Below are 23007 nucleotides of genomic sequence, written 5' to 3' on the forward strand. Positions count from 1 at the left end.
GACCTCACAGACTGGGACGTTACTCGAGGTGAATCGCAAGCTGGACAATGTCTTAGCTGCGTTACCGGTGTTAATGCGCAAAATGGATGTCATCTCGGAGAGGGTCACCGGACGGTGTGGAGATGTTTAATCACCGAATTGGCTTCACTGGAGGATTTGAATGATCAATACAGACTTTAAGGCAGAGAGAAAAATTATCTCTGCCTGACCCAAACAAAGTCTTGTTATCCGAACCTGACGCCATAACAGCCTTGGAGTTGCGTGCAAAAACCCCCACGATGGAAGGAATGCAGACAAATGCTGTGAAACCCTACCTACCCCCCCCCCCCGCCCCCCCCCCCCGCCTTCAGATTGTGGTCTCTGCATCGAGTTCATCAAGTTGAAGGCACTCACTGTGCTCTGTGCTTTCCCGTGACCTCCCACCCACCTGTGAATTCAGTTGGCCGAGCGCCACACAGGCAGCTCCCGCTGAGGAAACCAGGGTCCCAGCCCCTCCCCCCTACCTACCAGGTCTCACATTGTGAACTGTGACGTTCGTGCTTATATGTTGGGTGGTTTTTTTTGCATAGTAGAGCTACACCCTGCCGGCGTAACTCTGTTAATGCCTTTTTCTCCCTCCCCAAACTCTCCTCATGTAACCCCCTCTTCATCTATTGAAATGAGCGCCGTCATGGCTGCTCTCGTGGTCTGCCTGTATCTGTCCTGTTTATATGTGTGTGTGTAATCTTGGTCAGGCTGTACTGTGGAGTCAAGTTCCTATGCTCTGGTTCGCTGGAGCGCTGGCAATAAAATTCATTCTGATTCTGATTCAGGCATCGGATTCAGGGCGTACAGCAAAGCGGATCAGAAAATAGCTTTGATAGCTCAGTTCGTTTGTGTCATGAACTCCTCCTCTTAACCTCCTCTGCGGGCCGGGCTGGCGCTGCACTCCAGTTCCCAGCATGCCTGCACCGACGCTTCCCGGTGACGTCATCCCGCTGAGCCTATTTAAGGACCTGTCACAGCGGAGCCGGCACTCAGTCATCATCTAACGATAGACGCCAAGCCATTCTAAGACCTAAGACACTAACTCTACAGACCATACGGGAAGAGAACTTCCCACGCTGCCACATATCAGTCTCCATCCACCACTCTCTCCGCGCCTGGGTCTCATAACCACTCCAGCTCAGCCCACCGAACCTGACAGGATGACTGAGTCACGAGTAGACCCAGCGGAGATCGCACAGCTGCGAGCTGAGGTAGCGCAGCTGCTCAGCCGAGTAGAACGCCAGGAGGCGGACAACGCCCAACTCCGTGTGGAGAACAATCAGCTGCGTGCTGTTACTGATCGCCTCGCATCCAAACTCGATTCCGTCACCGAACTGGTAGTCCAACTCTCCTCAGCCCTCCAACGACAGTCATCTGCCACTCCTAACGTGGTGGAGCCGTATCTAAGTCTCCCAGAGAAATGGGATGGGATTAAAGGATCCCCGGAGAGCATGTTGGCCGTTCTGTCAATGACTTTTGAGTGTCAGCCGGCACGCTACCCGACTTCCTGCTCTCGCGTGGCTCTGTTAACCTCCCTGCTGACTGGGCGAGCCGGTGAATGGGCGGCTGCTCTGTACCATCAGAAGTCCCCAGTCTGCAACGACTATGAAGCCTTCGTGAAAGAACTGAAGAAGGCATTCGTTCATCCCAGCAGCGAGGTCGCAGATGAGACACGCCTGCTCCAGCTTCGACAAGGCTCTCAGACCGTGGCCGAATTCACCTCACGCTTCCGGACCACCGCTGCCCGTCTAACCTGGGGTGATGCCGCGGTGAAGGCTGTGTACTTGGAGGGATTGTCACCCCGCATCCGCGAGGGCATGATTGGTCACGAGGCTCCAACCACCCTGGACCAGGCGGTGGACCTGGCTCTCCAGCTGGACCGCTGCCTCCTCACCAGACCAGGAGTGAGGGCGGTTCCCGTACAATCCCGAACTTTCCCCCGCCGTCAGGAGAACCAACCCATGGAGGAACCCATGCAACTGGGTCATTTGCCCCCCGAGGAACGGGCGCGCCGTTTTCAGGAGGGACGATGCGCCTATTGTGGGGCTCTGGGTCATCCCCGTGCAACATGCCCCATACGCCCGGGAAACGGTCCCTCCGGGTCGGTGTAGGAGCTGCCTCACTCGGAGTTTCCACTCATGCAGCTCCTCATCACACCACCCTCTCGGTCTCCTTCCAGCTGAGCCAAGGACCGGTCCCCCTGGTGGCCCTCCTCGACACCGGAGCTGCAGAAAGCTTTATCGATCAGGGGTTGGTCAACCGGCTCAAGATCCCACTCACCCTCCTCGATCATCCCGTTCCCGTCACCTCAGTGGACGGGCGCCCTCTCATGCCATATCCGATCACGCACCGAACCCAGAACCTCCGGATGACCATCGGAGAACACGTAGAGACCCTTCATTTCTTGGTCATTCACGCCCCTACGACTCCTCTCATTCTGGGTCATTCCTGGTTCCGCCTCCACGACCCTCACATCTCCTGGTCCACCAGTAAAGTCATGGCATGGGGTGTTAACTGTCGCCTTCATCATCCGTCTCCAGGATCACAGCCTAGGGAGACACCACCCAAGGATGTGGATTTAACACTCCTTCCAGGATCACAGCCTAGGGAGACACCACCCAAGGACGTGGATTTAACACTCCTTCCACCCCAATACCACGATCTGGCTCGGGTCTTTGCAAAGGAGCCTACCACCAAGCTGCCTCCTCATCGCCCCTACGATCTGGAGATCAGGCTTCAGCCCGGATCCACCCCGCCTCGGGGTCGGCTGTTCTCGCTCTCCCCGGCAGAGACCCAGGCGATGGACGCTTACATCAATGAGGCTCTCCAGAAGGGGTTTATCCGACATTCCACGTCTCCTGGGGCGGCAGGGTTCTTCTTTGTGAAGAAGAAGGAAGGTGACCTCCGGCCCTGTATAGACTATCGTGGATTGAATAAAATCACCATCAGGGACCGCCATCCTCTTCCCTTAATGAGCACGGCTCTGGACGCCACTGCCCAAGCCACACTGTTTACCAAGCTGGACCTCCGCAGTGCATACAACCTCATCCGCATAAAGGAAGGAGAGGAGTGGAAAACCGCTTTCATTACACCCACTGGACATTATGAGTACCTGGTCATGCCCTTCGGCCTCTGCAACAGCCCTGCCGTTTTCCAGCGTTTCATCACTGATGTCCTCCGTGACATGCTGGGTCATTGGGTTTTTGTTTATTTGGACGACATCCTCATCTACTCCCGCACGGCCGAGGAACACACCCAGCATGTTCGAGCCGTTCTGTCACGCCTCCTGGAGCACGACTTATTCTGTAAACTGGAGAAGTGTGCTTTTCACCAGGAGTCCACCTCGTTTCTGGGATTCATCATCTCCTCCCAGGGCCTGCGCATGGACCCACAGAAGGTTCAGGCGGTCGCGCAGTGGCCACTACCCAAGACCCTGAAGCAGTTGCAGAGTTTCCTGGGGTTCTGCAACTTCTACCGCCGGTTTATCCGCAACTTCAGCGCCCTGGCGTCACCATTAACTTCCCTGACGAAAACAACCAATCAGCCTCGCCCTTTCCGCCTCTCCCCGGAGGCTGTTGCTGCCTTCCATGAGCTGGTCCGCCGCTTTGTAAGCGAGCCCATCCTCCTCCACCCGGACCTAACCCGGCCTTTCGTTGTGGAGGTGGACGCCTCTGAGACGGGCGCGGGAGCCGTACTGTCACAACGTGGCCAGGACTCCAAACTCCATCCCTGTGCATTCTTTTCCCGGAAGTTCTCTCCTACCCAGCAGAACTATGGGGTCGGGGACCGGGAATTGTTGGCGATAAAGTGGGCCCTGGAGGAGTGGCGACAGTGGCTCCTGGGTACCCCCACTCCTTTTCTAATCTGGACTGATCATCAGAACCTCATCCATATTCAGACCGCTCGCCAACTCAACCCTCGTCAGGCCCGGTGGGCCCTCTTTTTCGAACCTTATAACTTTCACATCGCCTACCGCCCCGGCTCAAAGAACCTCAAGGCGGACGCCCTGTCCCGTCAACACACCCAGGATCCAAGGCCTCCTGAACCGAGGTCCATCCTCCCGACCGAACGGTTCTTGGCCGCCCTGCAATGGCCCCTGGAAGCCTCCATCCGGGCGGCTCTCCCGGCGGACCCGGCGCCCCCAGAGACGCCTCCTAACCGCCTTTACGTTCCGGCCGTGTGTCGACAGGAGGCCTTGAGGTGGGGGCATAGTTCACGGCTCGCGGGACACCAAGGCCAGGCTCGGACCTTCCAGTTCCTCCGCCGGGCCCTGTGGTGGCCCTCTATGAGAAAGGACGTGCGTGAATACACCGCTGCATGTGACACTTGCGCCCGGTCTAAGTCCACCACCCAACCTGGAGCCGGGGAATTGCAACCGCTCCCTGTGCCTAAAAGGCCGTGGTCGCACATAGGTGTGGACTTTGTCACGGGGCTTCCCGTTGCCGACCACCTGGACACCATCCTCACCATCACCGACCGCTTTTCGAAGGCTGTGCACTTAGTGGCTATGGCAGGGCTCCCCACGGCTAAGAAGACGGCGGAGCTCCTCCTCGATCATGTGGTGAGGCTCCACGGATTCCCCCAGGACGTGGTGTCTGACAGAGGGCCTCAGTTCATCTCACGTTTCTGGAAGGCTTTCTGTCGGTTGGTGGGCGCTTCTGCCAGTCTGTCGTCAGGCTATCATCCCCAGACTAATGGTCAGACGGAGAGAGCAAACCAGCAGCTTGGGCGTTACTTACGCTGCTTCGCCTCGTCTCAACCGTCCACCTGGCCTCGTTACCTCCTATGGGCGGAGCTCTCTCACAACCTCCAGACGTCCTCCGCCACGGGTCTATCGCCCTTCGAGACCTGCTACGGATACCAGCCCCCTCTTTTTGACCATCAGGTGCCGGAGGTGGAGGTTCCGGCGGCTCAGGATATGGTCCGCCGCTGCCATCTCGCTTGGATCAGGGCTCGCGCCGCCATCACCCGGGCTAATACGGAGTACTCCCGACAACACTGCCGCCGCCACCGGCCCGGCCCTGTGTTCCAGCCTGGTGACCGGGTTTGGCTCTCTACCGCAAACCTCCGGTTTCCGGCTGGTTCCAGGAAGCTGTCGCCTCGCTTTTTGGGGCCCTTCCCAGTCCGAGATGTCCTCGGTCCGGTCGCTTACCGGCTGCGCCTCCCTTCCACTCTTAAGGTGCACCCGGTATTCCACGTCTCACAGCTCAAGCCGGTGGTGTCTTCTCCTCTCCATCCGCCTCCGGCCCGGGTGCCGACGCCCCGAGATGTCGATGGGGACCCCGTCTACACCGTCCGCAAGATTCTGGACGCCCGCCGCCGGGGCCGTGGATGGCAGTATTTGGTGGACTGGCAGGGTTACGGTCCGGAGGAACGTAGCTGGGAGCCTGCCCGCTCGTTTCTGGATCCTTCCCTGTTGGCTGATTTCTGGTCGCGTCGCCCTGGGCCTTCTGGAGCCGTCCCTCGCGGGGGGGGTCCTGTCATGAACTCCTCCTCTTAACCTCCTCTGCGGGCCGGGCTGGCGCTGCACTCCAGTTCCCAGCATGCCTGCACCGACGCTTCCCGGTGACGTCATCCCGCTGAGCCTATTTAAGGACCTGTCACAGCGGAGCCGGCACTCAGTCATCATCTAACGATAGACGCCAAGCCATTCTAAGACCTAAGACACTAACTCTACAGACCATACGGGAAGAGAACTTCCCACGCTGCCACATATCAGTCTCCATCCACCACTCTCTCCGCGCCTGGGTCTCATAACCACTCCAGCTCAGCCCACCGAACCTGACAGTTTGCATTCATTCCCCCCACGCCCTTCTGGAAGGAGCTGAGAGCCATACCTCTTACAGGTGCACACTCTATCATAGCAGTGCAGCACTAATGGACAAGTAATATTTCAGTTATGTTCCTGCTCACCTGACACGCAATGTTAGCCCACTGCTGCTAACACTAACAACAGGCTAAAACGATGTAATGTACCGTATGGTCAAATGCTACACTAATCACTTTGCTCCAGTACACTGAAGATAAATCCCTTTGTGTTAGCCATAGTTAGGTTGAAATTTACAGACTAACGTTAATTCAATGCAGGTTTAGTTAGCAATCAAGCTAGGTTGGTGTGCTGAGCTGACTGAAGCATCTGTGTCACCTAATAAAACCCCGTAGTGCATGCTGGGAACTGGTGTTTTCTCGCTGAATGACGGCTCCCTCTTGCAGATATGACTCTATTGGTCAGTGCTCTAGGTTTGCAAAGATGATTTGTTTAACTCTAGAGACCAGGGAGGGGTCTAGGGGAAATAAAAATCTTGAAAGATTACCTACATTGTGTCATTGAACAGGTTCAGGCAGAAAAACGTAAGCATAACGTTCCTTTTAAGTTTACTACATAATAAACCATGTACTCCAGCTTTAAAGTCAGATATATGAAAATAAAATGAAATACTAATAGTAAATAAAAATCTAGTTTTAATTTGAAAATCTATAATAACCTGTTTTATTGTAATACGTCACACCAAACGAGTGGCAGAGGAAGCTGATTGATGCGTTCAGTACATAAATACTTTCACAGCTTCATCTCAGTATTTCTGATTGAACCAGGAATTAAAGCCTGAAGCTGTTTGTGTCCCAACGACACACTTTAGCAGCGCTAATGCAGCACCACACCAGCTGGGAAATGAGTGGGTGAAATTTGTGACCTTGGCGATGATGCAGCTGCCCCTTACAGTGGGATGCTGGACTTAATGTGTGTTTTTGAGGCAGAGGGAGCGAGTGTGAGCTGCAGCAGGAGAGCAGCGGAGGAGATAAGGAAGATTAACAGTAGCCGAGGTGACATTTTAAAACTGATGAGCTGCGATAAAACAGGAGTTCCGGAAATATACCAGCTCACTCTGGGAAGTGGCCTTGTGTGAGCTGATAGCCGTCAAGCATCCCTAGAGCAACGATTTCAACAAAACACACGCCTCTCACACACACACCTCTTTCTCAAGCTCCATCACTCTCTCAGTCAGCTGTCTTTCTGTCTCTCCTGTGGTGTGACGGCGGGTCGGGCAAAAGCCTCGATCTCTTCCAGCTTCAGGACTTTCAGCCAGATGCGACATCTCGTTTGTGGGCGACAGTTCTGATTTTGAGCCGAGAAGAGATTCGCTTTTCTTTATCTGCTGTGAGAGGGTTTCTACTTTCTCCTGCGACTGCTCCAGAGAATCTGTTGTCGCCTTGAGCGCGTCGTTGGATCTTCGTAGTTTCTGGTTCAGAAGCTCAACCTCAGAGGCCAGTCTCTGAGTGCGTGCCCGCTCGCTGGATAGATCCTAAAGATGGAGAAAATACACGTGAAGAGAAATATTTACAGATCATAAATTTTGAGGAAAACGATCAAGTGCAGTGCATGGTTTTGTAAGAAAAGCTAATTAAAGCCTTCAACAGTGCTTGTCTGTATTCATCTGTCCGTTCGAGCCCTTTTCCACTGAGCTGATTCTACATGTTTCATCTATAAGTCACAGTTTGGGACTTTTGTTCCACTCAGCACTGTTCAACCATTTCCCTTTAACTCCAATGTTCCAGTATTTTACTTTTTAAATATTTATTTGACAAAAGGCAGAAGGTGGAGAAGGTTCTCCACTGATGTTACTCGTATCAGACTTTATCTAAACTGGATCTAATCTGAAATTCCCTCCAGGTTTTATATAATGGCAGTGAGATAACTTTAGCTGTAAACAGACACCATATAAAAAAACAACATTTATTTTATAAATCAGATTTCTTTCCACTTATTTATCACCACTAAAGCCAAAGCTTAGGTTCAGAATGACAGATGAATGTTATGATGCAATCTTTACAGAGGAAACAGATTTTACATCGTCTTGGCAATGCCTCCAGCAACACTTAGGACATCTTTTGCAAAAATAACCTACTGAAACATGATGTGAAGGTCATGTTCAGCAGGTGATGCATCTTATTCTTACAGTTAACAAAAATCAACATAGCAGTTTTTGCAAATAGAGACATTATTGACAAGCCTCTGGCATGTTCTGAAAATCGTTTCAGCCAAAACATCATCAGTGATTTCAAATATTATCAAAAGAACAACATCCAGTGTAGAAGTGCAAGATCTCCTAGTTTAACATCTAGATGGGGGTGAATTTCACTCATATTCAATCCTGCAGAACCACTGAATGATAGTAACGACTTACACGTCAACACACACGCACCTGAGACAGTGAACTAATCGTGGCCTGAGCCTCTGCATGCTCCTTCTGCAGCTGCTGTTTAACCTCCTCCATGCTGCTTAATCGAGAGCTGAGCTCTTTCTCCTGGTCCTGCAGCTGAGTGCAGAGCTCCTTAGACTCAGAGAGCCGCTGACACACACGTCTACACACACACACACACACACACACACACACACACACACACACACACACACACACACACACACACACAGCAGAAACATGGGTCAGGCAGAGGTTGATTGAAGGTGGACTTGACATTACAGATAAATGCGTGGCACAACCGAGAGGCTCTCTCCGACGCTTTGTAAAGTTAATTGCGTGATCAAGGTTAAATGCAGGTGCAGCGGTGGGTACCTGTGTTCAGCATCCAGAGCACAAGCTCTCTGGTTGCTGTGCTCCAAGGCCAAGTTCGTGCTCTCCAGCTGTTGCCTGAGCCTCGCCGTCTCCCTCTCTCTCTGCCGCCCCTCCTTTCTCTGGCCGTCCAGCTCTGATTGGCACATCTCTTTCTCCTGCTCCAGCCGCGATGCCTCCAGCAACGCCTGGTCTCGCGCTCTGACCAAAGCCTCAGCCTCCAGCGTGGACTCACGGAGCTCGGCCTCCAGCTGCTCCTCCCGACGGCGAGACGTCTCCAAACTGCGCCCCTGACGTTCTACCTCTGCTCTCAGAGTCTGGGAAGTCAGCTCCGACTGGTCGCTCTGGTAAACGAGGAAGGACTAATGAAAGTTGTTTTACTTGTTGATGAACATGTGAGATGAGATACTGGTTTTGTTATCCTCACATGGGAGCAAATAAGAGATTTGTGACTTATGAGTTCAGTTCAGTTGGCTCACATCATTAAATAAAGCTCTGCACCAAGGAAAAAAACAAGCGAGTATCAACGGGAAACCAAATCAGATTAAACACCCGTCACAATAAAACCTCTTCAGCACAATACAGCTTCTTGGGTTAGCTACGTTAGCTTGTAGCTACATTGGTTACATTTGTTCCAACCCTGTTCTAAACGTAACAGAATAATTTTTACAAGACCCTGATTTAAAAGATTCAAACTATCTCTTCAAAACTGAATTTTAAAAACCTTAAAATCAGGCGGATTCTGTCTTTCCTGCCTGAACTGAACAGACGAACAGAGCTTTGGTTCTGTTTCATCACGAAGTAGTTCAGTAAGCCCACACATCAACAAGAGGGGAAGAGGATAAGCTGTAATTCTCTATTTGGGTTATATTCACCCCTGAAGCTGAATAAAAAAGAGTGCACTTCATGTTTCATTTAACATTCACCAATTTAATCCCCACGAGCTCCGGCGTCTCCTAGTTCCAGTGGTCAGGATGTAAAGTGTAACACAACGTTTTCTGTTTCATGAAGTGAATCATCAAATATTCAAAAGGACAAATTTTTCATTTGGCGCTGACTTTGCTGCTGTACGAATAAAGTTATTTAATTCATAAACCATTGACAGCGGAGGAGTCTCTGCTTTAACATTTAAAGAGTTCACAGCTGGGGTTAGGTTTCAGTAATGAAGGAAACATATCTGCTTTTTATCACGACTGGGGTTCACTATGAAATGTGAAAAATGAGGAAAAGCAGCTGCTCTGACATTGGCTGATATGTTTGATGTTGCATTTTGAATTTAGAAGAACAACTTTATTCAGTCTGGTGAATTTAAGGTGTTTTGGTGCAGTGGTGTTTGTGTTATTAAATGCTTAGCTGCAACACAACACAGATCCATTTTTTCCTTTTCTGAAAGGAAACACAAAGAACAGAAGAAATAAGTGATAAAAGGGATTAAACCAACCTTCTTTATGGTATTTTTTCTAAAGTGGACTAATAAGTGCTCTTTTCCCTAACTTGCAATTTTTTTTCTTCTAGCTTTTTTTCTTCTTCGAATTTTACATCAAACACAGCCTTCAATTTACTTTTTAGGAGGAAATCTTTCAGAATAAATTATTTTGGATAAAATTTGTTTTAAAAAGCTGTTTCTAAGGTTTCATCATTAAAATAACCTAAATAAGAATCAGTTACAAATTTGTTTTTCTTCCTTTTGGAAAATTCAGGCTTAAATTAGATCTGTTATGACAAATCGTGCGTCATTATGCTTAAACCTCCCTCCTGCTGAAAAATGTCACTCTGCAATAAAAACAGCTCAAACATATCAGCTCAATCACGTCTGATAAAATCACGTGTTGAATAATCAAGTTATTCTTATTATTTTTCTCTGTGCCCATCATCATCAGTGATAAAAGTAAAAATTTCCAAGCCTATGAGTGGACTCGGTCCAACCTTGCGCTGGGCGGCGCGCAGGGCGTCCACCGTGCTGCGTAACGTGTCCCTGTCTCTCTCCAGAGCAGCACGCTCCCCCTCCAGGGAGGCGATGACCGTGGTCTGCATCCTGTGGAGCTCCACCTGGCTCCTCAGGCGGCACAGCTCCTCCTCCATCACCAAATTGTCTGACTGAAGAACCTGAAGACACCACAGCAGGAGAGTCTTTAAGCAGGGGACTTGATCAAACACACCAAGAATCACACTAATCGTTTAAATTAGCAGGTTTCAGTTTTCACTAATTAAGTACTTTTGGTTTCCTCGTTATCTTTTCTTAGTTTGTTCACCTGACATTATAAACCCCTTTTCTTTAAATCTAAAGAATATGGGCGACGGTGGCACGGGAGTTAAGTGCTCGTCCCGCAATCGGAAGGTTGCAGGTTCGAGCCCCGCTCAATCTGTTGCTGTTGTTGTGTCCTTGGGCAAGACACTTAACCCACGTTGCCTGCTGGTGGTGGTCGGAGGGACCGGTGGCGCCAGTGCTCGGAAGCCTCGCCTCTGTCAGTGCGCCCCAGGGCAGCTGTGGCTATCGTAGCTCATCCCCACCAGTGTGTGAATGTGTGTGTGAATGGGTGAATGACTGATTGTGTTGCAAAGCGCCTTGGGGGGCTCCAGGACTCTAGAAGGCGCTATATCAAATACAGGCCGTTTACCATTTAGCATTTAAACTAACAAATGGTCCCTTTTCCATCTCTCTGTGTTTCTCACAGCTGGGAATTTGCCTGGTTCTGAGTGATGCTCCAGCTGCTTCTCTCCTCCAACACTCTGACCTGGGACTTGTTCGTTAAACTCTGGATGACTAGCTTGTCTCTGCTGTGCAGCCTGCAGATCTGCAGCCTCTCTGACCCGTCTCAGATACAAGATTCTGGTGCTCCACTCGCAATTAATCCTAGTTAATGTTCGGCGTGAAGCACAGTGTGTGTGTGTGTGTGTATGTGTGTGTGTGTGTGTGTGTGTGTGTGTGTGTGTGTGTGTGTGTGTGTGTGTGTGTGTGTGTGTGTGTGTGTGTGTGTGTGTGTGTGTGTGTGTGTGTGTGTGTTTAAAGGCACACTGGTTTAGATAACCATTACATTCTACAAAGGGTCTGCAGCCTGCTGAGACGTTATTTTGAGCTAACACGATGCTAACATTTCTAAGAAAATTACAACATGCTGCTTTGAACATCAAGGCTGAGAAGAGATGCTGTATTTGTGTAATTTTATTAGACAGCTGGAATTATTTTCACTTAAATTCAGGAACAAAGCAAAGTGATTTCAGCTCATCATGCCTGAATATTTCATGAAAGTCTTGCATATAATATCCTCCTGACAGACTGAGCCCACTGTGATTAAACATGAATCTTTCTTGGGCAATGAGTGAATTAAATCAAACATATTGAAGTATGAGACAACCCTAACAGCGTTTGATCCACTTCCTCCTCTTCCTCCCCAGCAGAGCTACCTTCGCTCACTGACTCTGTCACTTCCTGCTGCCTGATATTGATTTCTTCATCTTCACGGCTCAAGGTGCGTGACTGAAGAGTTTGCAGCATCCTCTCCACTCTGCTCCCGTCTCTCAGTCCTCCAACAACACATCATTTGCTGCTATAGAATACACATGTGAGCTCTATTTTAAGCTGGACATGAACACATCTGTTCTTTTTTTGTTGTTGTTTTTGACAACACTTGTTACTTCCTCCACAAATAAATCCATTTTAAGGTCAAATGTAAAAGATAATCTAGATTAGCTCCACCACCCCTGATTGAAATGAGTGAATTCCTGCATTTACATCAGGTGTGCTGAAATAGAGAAACAAGGAAATCATGCAGGTTAGTGAACCCGTACAAGTTGCCTGTTTGTCTTCAGTTGATACAACTTTAAGAAATTATAGGATGTAAGTGGCTTGTATTTTCATAGCATCTTCTATGGCTCTACAACCCCCCAATGGGACACCCCCTGACCACCACCAGCAGGCAAGGTGAGTTAATAAAGCCTGATCTATTCTTCTCCGTCGGCTCCGCGGGAGAAAGACGCACACGCAATGACAGACGTTTTGCTCTCGGAATTGTCCGTCACCTGCGGAGTGTTTCAAAGCAATTCCCCTCCAGGACAAGAGAGGGCGGAGTGCTTTTCTGTGGCATCATGTCACCAGTACACTCATGTATAGGGAGCCTAAGTCACGCCCATCTACTTCCGGACCATGGGTCCCCAGAAGAACGAAAAAATAAATGAATGGGGCTAAAAACGCTATTTTCTAATACTGCTTGTTTTGTGCCATGGATTTCACATTTGATGTTTGTGAATTTTAAAGATGCATATTGATACCAAGAACGTGCTTATTTTTGAATGGGATGAAATGCTAATTTAGGTTTTGTGTGAAAATATGTCCAGGACTACAAACGCGCTTCATGAAAGTGACGTCATCGAACCAGACACGGAGAAAAATAGAGGGAAAATGGCTGTAAGTTTGGCGAACTTCAAATCGTTCCTTCAGGAGGAAAAAAACACCATAAATCTGTCCGTGAGGTAAGTAGCAGCTACAGTACGGGAGAGGAGATTATGTGGTGATGTCACATATGCGACACGCCAATATCTAATTTAAATGGGGCGACGGTGGCACAGGAGTTAAGTGCTCGCCCCATAATCGGAAGGTTGCAGGTTCGAGCCCCACTCAGTCTGTCGCTGTTGTTGTGTCCTTGGGCAAGACACTTAACCCACGTTGCCTGCTGGTGGTGGTCGGAGGGACCGGTGGCGCCAGTGCTCGGCAGCCTCGCCTATGTCAGTATGCCCCAGGGCAGCTGTGGCTACATTGTAGTTCATCCCCATCAGTGTGTGAATGGGTGAATGACTGATTGTGTTGTAAAGCGCCTTGAGGGGTTCCAGGACTCTAGAAGGCGCTATATCAAATACAGGCCATTTACCATTTAATTTGAAGTCATGCTAATTACGAATGTTTACAAGCTGATAAATTTCTAAGTACGTGACAGTCGTGGTCGAAACATCCATCATTAGTTTTCAGTTAAATTGCAGTACAACAGATGTGTGATTCAGGGCGTAAGGCTAAGCGGATTAGAAAATAACGTGTTTAGCCCCGTTGACTTGCATTCGCTTTTTCATTCTTCCGGGGTTCCATGAGCCGACCGGAAAGGGAGGAGACTTAGGCTTCCTATCCAGTCCACAACGGTGTATTTATTAATGTGCTTAAATATTTCTGAGACTTTATAACACGGACAAATTTGACCCTCATTCTCCTCCACCTTTTCATGCGGTCGCCACCTCAAAACCCACGTTTTACGTCATCCACGAATAAAACATTTGCTCCGTATGTTGTACTCTTTCAGTCACGGGTGAATAAAACGTTTATATTTTTGGACTTTTTGTTCTTCAATCTATTCCGTGTCTGCCGCTAAATATCTGTTTACTGTTCAACGAGGCAACAGCGGTGCTGTGGACGAATTACAGGTAGTGGCGTCCTGACCAATCACAAGCTTGCTGTCTACGTCACTTTCAACGGATATTTAAAATTTTTAGTAAGTTTCCATCACCCTCCGCAAGCCTGTCGGAGAGCCCTTGTGCCGACGTTAAATTTCGTCGCATGTCTCGACGCAGACAGAGAAGTATAAATCAGGCTTAAGTGTCTTGCCCAAGGACACAACAGATGAGACAGGCTGAATAAGACTCAATCCCACAAACCTTCAAGACAGGCACTTAATGTCTCTGCCTTTGTCTCAAAAACGCATTAGATTTTATTTTTGTTGTACATTTTGTCCTAAATTAAAATCCTCAAAATTGGTCAAAATTCTATCATGAATTTAAAAAGCCAAATAAAAGCTGCTTTAATATTGAGTTGTTGGACCACTGCTATTTTCTTTTAATCATCACACTACTTACAGGTGAAACTCAAAAAAATTATAATATGGTGCAAAACTAAATTTATGTCAATAATTCAACTTAAAATATGAAACTAATACAGGAGCCAGACTCGCAAAGCCAGATATTTCAGCCTTTTTGTTATAATTGTGATGATTATGGTGTACAGCTCATGAAAACCACACATTCAAAATCTCAGACATTTAGAATATTGTGAAAAGATTTAATATTCTAGACTCAACATGTCACACTCTACTCAGCTAATGAATCCAGAACACCCACAAATGGTTCCTGAGCCTTTAGATGGTCTCTCAGTCTAAGTTAGATTACTGACATAAATGGACTTTTGAATCCTTAATTCTCATTTTTCTAGTTTTACCTGTATGTATGAATCCTAAATGTCCTAACTAGAATTTTAGGAAAGTTCAGATTTATTTTTTCATGTGATAATCTTTCTGTACCTCGATCTGCCTGCGAGCCTCCAACAGACTCTCTGCAGCTTTCTTCATCCTCTGCAGCTCTGCCTCCACCAGCATCAGCTTCTGCTCAGCCTCCCATGTTTTCCTGCTTTGCTCCACCAGCTTGGAGTGCAGATCTTGAGTCAGCTTGGCCTGATGGTCAGCTTCCTCCTGGACTTCCTGGAGCTGATGTGTTAGAAGCTCCACTTCAGGAGCAGACGGGGAACACGCAGCTGGGTGTGTGTGTTCTGAATTATCCTGTAAGAGAGGCTGTAGGTGCTCAGAAATAGGTGTTGTTGCAGCTTTTTCCAACTTTAATTCATTTTCTTTCTCCTGCTTCAGCAGCTCTTCCAGCCCTCCTTCTGCTTCTCCTCTCCTTTTGGGCTCAATCTTTTCATCACACCGTTCTCTTCTCCCCTGTTGAATGTGGAGACCCTCCTCGCCCACTCCTGCTTCTCGATGTGCCCCAATGATTTGTCCCCTTTTCTCCTTCTCCCCCATCACCCTCCCCCTTCCCTCACCCTCTCCCCTGCAGGTTTCTGAGCCCTGAACTCCTCTCACCACCTTCTCCTCCTCTTCCTCTCTAACTAGCTTCTCAACACCTCCCTCCTTTCTCTTGACTTCGAGGTGTTGAAGTTTCCTCAACAGCTCCTCCAGGTTCTGCTTTAAAGTGGCGTTTTCATTCTTCAAGTTTTGAAACTGAAAAGTAGAGCGAGAAAGACATTTTAAAACATTAAATCTTGATTTTTTTCTGCCTTTTTTATAAATTAAAAGATAAAAAGCAATTGAAAAATGTTGTTTTCTTAAACTCATCTCAACTCAGATAAATTATTTTAAAAATTATAATGCATAGCTCAGTGAACCACTGGAAAATACTTGCTATTGCCCTGTATGAAACATGAGTATTTTTTTACTATCATAGATCTAAAACAGCTGATGTGACTTCTGCAGGTAAAGCAGTACACCAAACTGAATATAATCACATTTATGTGGAAATGGAAAACATCATATTCTTTAGGAATTCTATATAAACTCTTAATAAAAACATATTTTTTATACTATTTGACATGCATGGTTCCAACTGATGTTCTTTTTATTTTCTAATTTGAGTACTGATGCAGAACTTACTTCCATGCACCAGCAGCACAATAGAGTTTAAATTCAGCAGTCAAGCTGTGATTGAAACACAGATTTTCAGTTTGAGTTCAAGAGGTTTCTAAAAACGTGTCAGTGGCTGATTTCCTTAAAGCAAAAGTCAGCATAAAAAGCCACTTGAATAAAAGCTGAATATCTTCATTTCAATCACTCTTGATTGCTTTAATTCAAACATGGTGGAGGAAATACATAAATTATGTCATGTTGAAAAATGCATTACTTTGGCTCTGTATTGTAGTTATTATTTATGATGTGTAATATTTACTTCCTGCAGGGTTCTCGCGTGGTTTTACAATTTTATAAGCAGAATTCACCCTAAAATGTTAGAGGTGAAAAATATAATTTATATAATATTTCTGTAGATTTTCACAACCAAAAAAAAACACAGGAAGAAGCTTTATCTTTTTGTTGTTATCTGAAATTTTAGCAGCAACTATTTTATTATGTTTTACTTTATTATGATTGTAATCCTGACTGCTGCAAATAATTTATGAATTAATTTAGGGCGTGTGGAGTGTTTACGAGCAGTCAGGGTCTTACCTGCAGAAGGGCTAGAGTTAGTTTAAATATTCAATCACTTTTGAATGTTTATGTTTTCAGTATTTTAAGCCCACCTTGACAAAATTACCCAGCTCAGCATTTTCTGACGTAGTTCCACCAGAGAAGAGGAGCCAAATATTGTTATGTAAGGGAAGTATTACTTTAATGTATTCTTACCCACGTAGAACTCAAATGTAGAAATGACATAAGCATTACTAAAGTAACTATTTGATGATTTTAAAAAGCTGCTCAAGCTGTTTGATCGTTACTTAATTTCAGCATGATTATCAGATAAATAAGGATGCAAAGCTAAGTCCTGGTGTAAAGAACAAAATAGAAAATAAGTAAAAAATAACTAAATGATAAAATAACAGCTGAAGGCAACAGAAACACATTTCCAAATGGCTCTTAATCACAACAAAGCTTTAGAAACCAATCCTTCTGAAAGGTAATAGCTAGAACGGCCAAAAGTACTACCTCTGTTTACTGTAGATAATTCACTTGACCTTCAGCAGACACAGCAGCGTCGGCAGATTTAAATCAGTGTGTGTCTACTGCAGCTGCTGGGTTAAACCTGCTTTATGAGTGGTGATGAAGAAGAAGATGAAGAAGAGGTGGCAGAGTAACTAAAGACTGTACTCAAGTTAGTCTTGTGATACTTCTCAATAAACTTTTACTCATGTGAAAATAAAAAGTAAAATTCAGTAAAAGTACTCCCAGTTTCAAAAATGTACTCAAGTAAATGTAAGTAGTTACTGCCCACGCCTGAGTTCTACCTACTGAAACAACTACTATTACCTGTGTTTATGCAAGTAGTGGTGTTCATGAGTCGGATATAGAGGAAGAAATATTCATTACAGACATAACTCCTATTGGGATCAGCTGGTCAGGTGTACAATCTTTTCTGCAGCCATAGTGCACACAGTTACCATAGCAACGCAAACGTTAGAGATGAGAAAGAAGAAATGTAAACTGAGTGCAAGAAGTGCTGCATGAATCATTTCCCCAGTAAACACAGGTTTCATTTTGACTTGCTACTCTGCTAAATGCAACCTGCTCAGATTCACATAATCCCTAAACGAGATTAGATCGTTGTGTATTTTTTAACAGCCCATACTTTTTTATACTTTTGCTAGGCCATTTTCAAAGCAAACGTTTTGCAAAAAATAACCAGAGGTGATATTAGAGCCTTGCTCTGATGAATCCAAAATATCATTAGTATGAAACTGTCTTTAGAAAAGTATGTGAAAATGAACAATGAGCTCATTGGCACCAAAAACGAAGCAGTTACTCCAGCTTGTGTTTTGCCTTTTTACAAACTATGCATGCTCTTGTTTTGGTGGAGTTTCTTGCCAACCAGTAACTCCTGAATTCAAGCCCAGAGTAAAAAATAGAACTTTTGTTTCTGCTCACCTCCCTGAGTGTGCGCTGATGCTCCAGCTCCAGGCCGGCCAGCTCATCTTTTGCATCTGGAGAATCGGCCTGCAGGAAGAAAACACAGATTCATTTGTAACAACATGTAGTTTCTATTTCATGCACAACTTTATCTGAAAGTTTGTGTTTATATGAATCATGCTTGACAGTTACAGTGTCATTGCTTTAATACCAAAGTTTATAGAGCTGCTGACCTCCTGCTGAGCCTGAAACTCCTCCAGTCTCCTCCTCAGCTCCGCATTCTCCTGCTCTGCTCCAAGAAGCCTCAGTGTTGAAGCTTCACCCACTTCAACACTCAACGGCTTCTGATCCAAAACTGATAAAAGAGAAGTAAAGTATAAAATCTATAGCACAAGAAAAAAAAGGAGATTGTACAGTTTTTGATTTGGATTTACTTCCAAATATGTTTTCTCAGTAGTTGAAAAATACATATTAAATGAGAATATACAAAGAGGCAGGTTGCGCTGACCAATCAGTTCATGGAGCTCCTCGTCAGAATCCAGTTCTGATTGGAGGAAACGCTCGTGAATGGAGACAATCTGAGCAGTGACGCTCTTCTTGGATGTTCGTCTGTGCATCAGGTCCGCCTCGAGGGTCATGTTCATCTCCAGCAGCTCATCAACCCGCTGCCTCTCGGTGTCCCGCTCCTTTACATGAAACACACACACACACCACGGTCCTTAACACAACACAATAACACATTTTCTACCTTTTTTTAAGGTTGTAAAGTTAAAGGGGACATATGATTTTTTTCTTAAGTTATAGTAGTCCTATGGTTGATACAAAACATGCTCATTTGCACTAAATCCCTCTCACTTAAAGCAATTTGAATTGTTTTATTCTTGACTGTTTAATTTTCAGGGATCTGTCACTTTAAGAAAACAAGCTGGAGATGGCCACACACACGCACTGTCACACCCTGTCCTGTCTCCTCATTGTGTTCAGCCATGTGTCTCTGTTAATTGCTCTCACCTGCCTCTCGTTTTCCAATCACCCAAGCTCCCAGCCCTCTTGTATTTAAACCCCTTCTGTTCTGTGTCTCTTGTTGGTTCATTGTTTCATTGTCCAGCGTGTGTTCATCTTTAAAGACTCTTACTCGTTCTGGTTTGTCTGCCTGCCTGCTTCCCTCACCCGCATGTGGATCCTTGTCACCGCTACACTCACCGGCACGCGCTGACACACACACACCCAAGCTGCTATAACTTGAGAGGGTCCAATTTCTGAAAGGGGCTCAGAGTAGAGCCGCTGCTCCTCCAGCAGCTCTTTTGCACTTGAGACAGGTTCTATGCTTGTGATGTCACAAACGAGGGCTTTTTGAACCAACTCGTTTTAGGCACACAATACCTAAAACCAAGCATTGACAGGAAACAAATGGAAGGCTTTTTTATCCATTTTTTGAGTATTAAAGAGGCAGCAGAGACCCACATGGCAGCACAAATAGATGCATAATTCGAAATGGCTATAAATGAGCAAACAAATTAACTATTTTCAAAAACAAAACTGACAAAAATATGCATTTAGACATTAATCAATGGATCTGTGAGGGAAATTATCCCCACACACCATTTCCACGTCCATGAGCCTCTGACGCAGCAGAAGATTGTCTTTCTCCAGCTCCCGTTGTGAAGAGCATCGTGCTCGTGCGTCTGCCAGCTGTTCGTCCAAAAGAGTTTTTGTCTCCTGCAGTGCTGCACACAGCTGCTGCTGCTCCTGTAGCAAAGGAGATGTTAAGCGGTGAATTAAGTCACACCAAACATTAAAAATATGAAACTTTTTAAGCAGCCTTGGCTTTATGTGTTTTATAAGCAATAATATGTAATTTTCCCTGATGCATCATACATTCAGTTATGCATATTTTGTTGAATGTGCCCTTGTTAAATAATTTTTAAACGTTGCTTAAAGTTCTAAGGCTACATTTTAGATGCATACAATTATCTTTGACTCCTGAGATTATAACAACCAGACCAGGATCGGAAATTTGTGATGATTAATAAAATGCTAATGTTTGAAAGAAAAAAAGTCTTCCTGCTGTTGAGCTGTCACAAGGACACAGCAGGAAGAATGAATGAATCAAATAAGTTTGAGGGGGGTGCAGTGAGGACAGTGGGAGGTGTTTTACAAGGATATGAGCACATTTTCTGCCTCAGAACATTTCTACTACTTCTGAATAAATTTCATTTCATTCATTCCGGTTCCTAGTCAACGAAGATGCTCCGAGCTGTAGATCCAGATGACATCATACAATAGTACATCATTCTCCGGCTTTCAGTTTCACCATCGTTTCTGCTCACTTTGAGAGAAATGTTCGGAACTATGAGGGAAAATAATAAAGCTTTTAAGATCAAGGGGTGCTCCTTTTAAATAAATAACAGCAATGCAGAAGTAACTTTCATAAGGAGCCGTCTTGATGAAAGCTCCTGGGATCACCTCCATGCAAGGGTTTTATTTAGTAAAGTTTAAATGCTGGGTTTTTTGTATGAAACCCCTAAAAAGAACATTTGATCTGGTGCTGTAGGGGATATTTTTACATGTAACAAAATACTCTAAATGCCTTCTGTGAAGTGGAAGTGGCTGCTTGTTTTCTCCCTGGTGTCAGTGGAAATTCTCTTGTTGTGTGTGTACCTTCAGCTGAGTGCGCGTGAGCTCGAGGCTTCGCAGTCTGTGTTTACAGGTCTGAAGCTCCGTCTGGAGCTGTTCGGTCCGTGCAGCTCGCTCTCGAACGCAGTCCAGCTCGTCCCTCAGAGCACGCATGCCCCTCACCTCGGCCTGCAGAGTGCGGTTCTGGATGTGCAATAGCACAACAACACAGAGAAAATACACTGAAGTATATGAGGGATGTGCAACAAAGATGATTGGATGAAACATTTTGTCCATTTTAAAGTGTTTTTGTGTAAATGCTACAAATAATTACTTTCCCACTTAATGATGGCTGCCGAGCTGGACTCACTTTGGAGAAAGAGTTTACATTCTAAAGGATTGATTAGCTAACTGCTAGTCTAGTGCAGCCAACACCAAAGTGTTCTGCTTTCATCTTAGAACAGCTTAGTTTTCGCACAATTAACATGACTGAAATTTTCATTTGGGTACAAAAATAAAATTATTTATATTCTAATTTTCAGCTGATTTACGCATAATAGTTTATATCAAAGTGTCCGTATTGAATGTTCCCCTATAAAACATAAACATTTAAGTAAAGAGATGCCAAGATGTTCCAGATCCTGACATAAATGGTGTTTTTATACTTCAGTCAGCTCGGCCTGGGCCGGGTAATATGCCCCCCCCCCCAAAAAAACGGAACTGACCGGAATACTGACGTAACTGCGGAGCATAGAGGTGCGGGTTTCTATTAGCAACAGGAGAGGGAGGGGGAAAGGGCAAACATAGCGAGATAAACACGGAGGGACCAGACTCAAGTTTTTGAGCTAAACTACATGGTTAAGTACATAACTCCACATGTGTTCATTCATAGTTTTGATGCCTTCAGTGAGAATCTACCAAGGTAAATGGTCATGAAAATAAAGACAACACATTGAATGAGAAGGTGTGTCCAAACCTTTGGCCTGTACTGTATTTCCCAGATTGGTTTGCTAGGTGAGACCTGCCACTTTTACTGATAAACAGTCTTTCTGCTTAACTTCTCGGGGTAAATTAGTCAAATCCTTACAGTTTAAATTTACTGATGATAAAGTTTCTTACTTTGGCCTAAACTCTGCCTGTGACCTCAATGCCATTCTGTATTTGGACAAAAGACACAAAAAGCGTAAAACAAAACAAGTGAAATGTTAAGCTGCTTTATCATTCTTGGTCCAGACTTATTTTAGCCTGTAGTATCTCCAGACCAGCCTAGAGATGTAACGTCTACAACAAAATAAGAAGGGATCTGAGTGTTGAAGCTTCATACGGATCCACCACAACATTAAAGCCACTGACAGGGAAGTAAAAAACAGCTTTCATTTTGTTGAAATGCAAGAACCCACCGTGTGTCTCTGGACATGGTGGACATGGAAAAATACTGGCGACCCTTTGCTCCTTTTGCACAACACTGCAAAAATAAACCCTAACTGGACGAAAAACAAACTTACGCAAGACCAGGAAGCGTTTGAGAGTTTGAGCCGCCTCCAAACTTCTCAAATCCTTTTGCAACATCCTCAGTAAAACTAAAGCCAACAACTCAAACTTCACATGAACCAAAGGATCCAGAACAACGTCTGGATGTCTGACGCCTCTAGACAGGAGTGTGAGAGAGGAACCCGAACAGTACTAGTCTGATTATCTTAATCCTACCTCTGGTTTTAGCTTTTGAGGGTTATACCGACTAATTTTTACCAATAAGGTTATCGATTTGGCTAAAAAATGTAAGATAATGGAACTTGAGGGGATTATTTGGATATTAGGAGTTAACACCTCCTCCCCACATGTCTGTACCTCTTTCTGAATTTTCTTCAGTTGATCCTCCATCGTGTGAATCTCCTGCTTGTAATCTAGGATCTGATCACCTTTGTCCTCTCTGAGAAAAACACACAACCATCAGAAAACACAGTTACACAGCTACTACTGTAATAATAAGTCATATTTACCCAGCTAATAAATACAGGATTGACGCAGATTATGTTTGCTACAAATAAGACAAGAAATCAGAAATGATCATTTCTAACCTTTACCCAAACTTTGACCTTTCTAATATATTTAAATGCAGTGTGAATTAGACAGTAGCAGCGAGAGCATGGTGGTCTCCTGATTGATTGCTGAGAAACAACTCATTGAGAAGAATGACAAAATTTGCACATTATTAATGATGACCTTTGCTAAAGGTTCTCCAGGGTTTATCTTTCACACACACACACACACACACACACACACACACACACACACACACACACATACACAAACACACACACACACACACACACACTCACTCACAGTTGTTGTTTTAGGCGGCGGAGTTTGGCCTTGCTGTCTGCCAGCTGGAGGGTGAGGCTCTGGGACAGCTCGTCGTCGAGACCACCCAG

At 45.7% G+C, this 23007-nt stretch overlaps 1 protein-coding gene across 1 annotated transcript in view; it reads right to left on the minus strand.

Annotated features, from left to right (window-relative positions):
- ccdc88b (coiled-coil domain containing 88B) overlaps nt 1-23007 on the minus strand; it is an 81308-nt gene that overhangs the window by 23785 nt on the left and 34516 nt on the right. The window contains exons 8-19 of the mRNA XM_015947043.3: nt 22919-23007; nt 22424-22505; nt 20621-20779; nt 19562-19708; nt 18468-18645; nt 18193-18314; nt 17978-18046; nt 14873-15568; nt 10524-10703; nt 8601-8941; nt 8229-8388; nt 6999-7328 (exon numbers count right to left, since the gene is read on the minus strand). The exon at nt 22919-23007 is cut by the window's right edge and continues 57 nt beyond it. Coding sequence (XP_015802529.3) covers nt 6999-7328; nt 8229-8388; nt 8601-8941; nt 10524-10703; nt 14873-15568; nt 17978-18046; nt 18193-18314; nt 18468-18645; nt 19562-19708; nt 20621-20779; nt 22424-22505; nt 22919-23007 — 2553 coding nt within the window. The remainder of the gene's footprint in view (nt 1-6998; nt 7329-8228; nt 8389-8600; nt 8942-10523; nt 10704-14872; nt 15569-17977; nt 18047-18192; nt 18315-18467; nt 18646-19561; nt 19709-20620; nt 20780-22423; nt 22506-22918) is intronic.

This window comes from Nothobranchius furzeri, chromosome 1 (genome assembly GCF_043380555.1).
Source record: "Nothobranchius furzeri strain GRZ-AD chromosome 1, NfurGRZ-RIMD1, whole genome shotgun sequence".
NCBI classification, from domain to species: domain Eukaryota; kingdom Metazoa; phylum Chordata; class Actinopteri; order Cyprinodontiformes; family Nothobranchiidae; genus Nothobranchius; species Nothobranchius furzeri.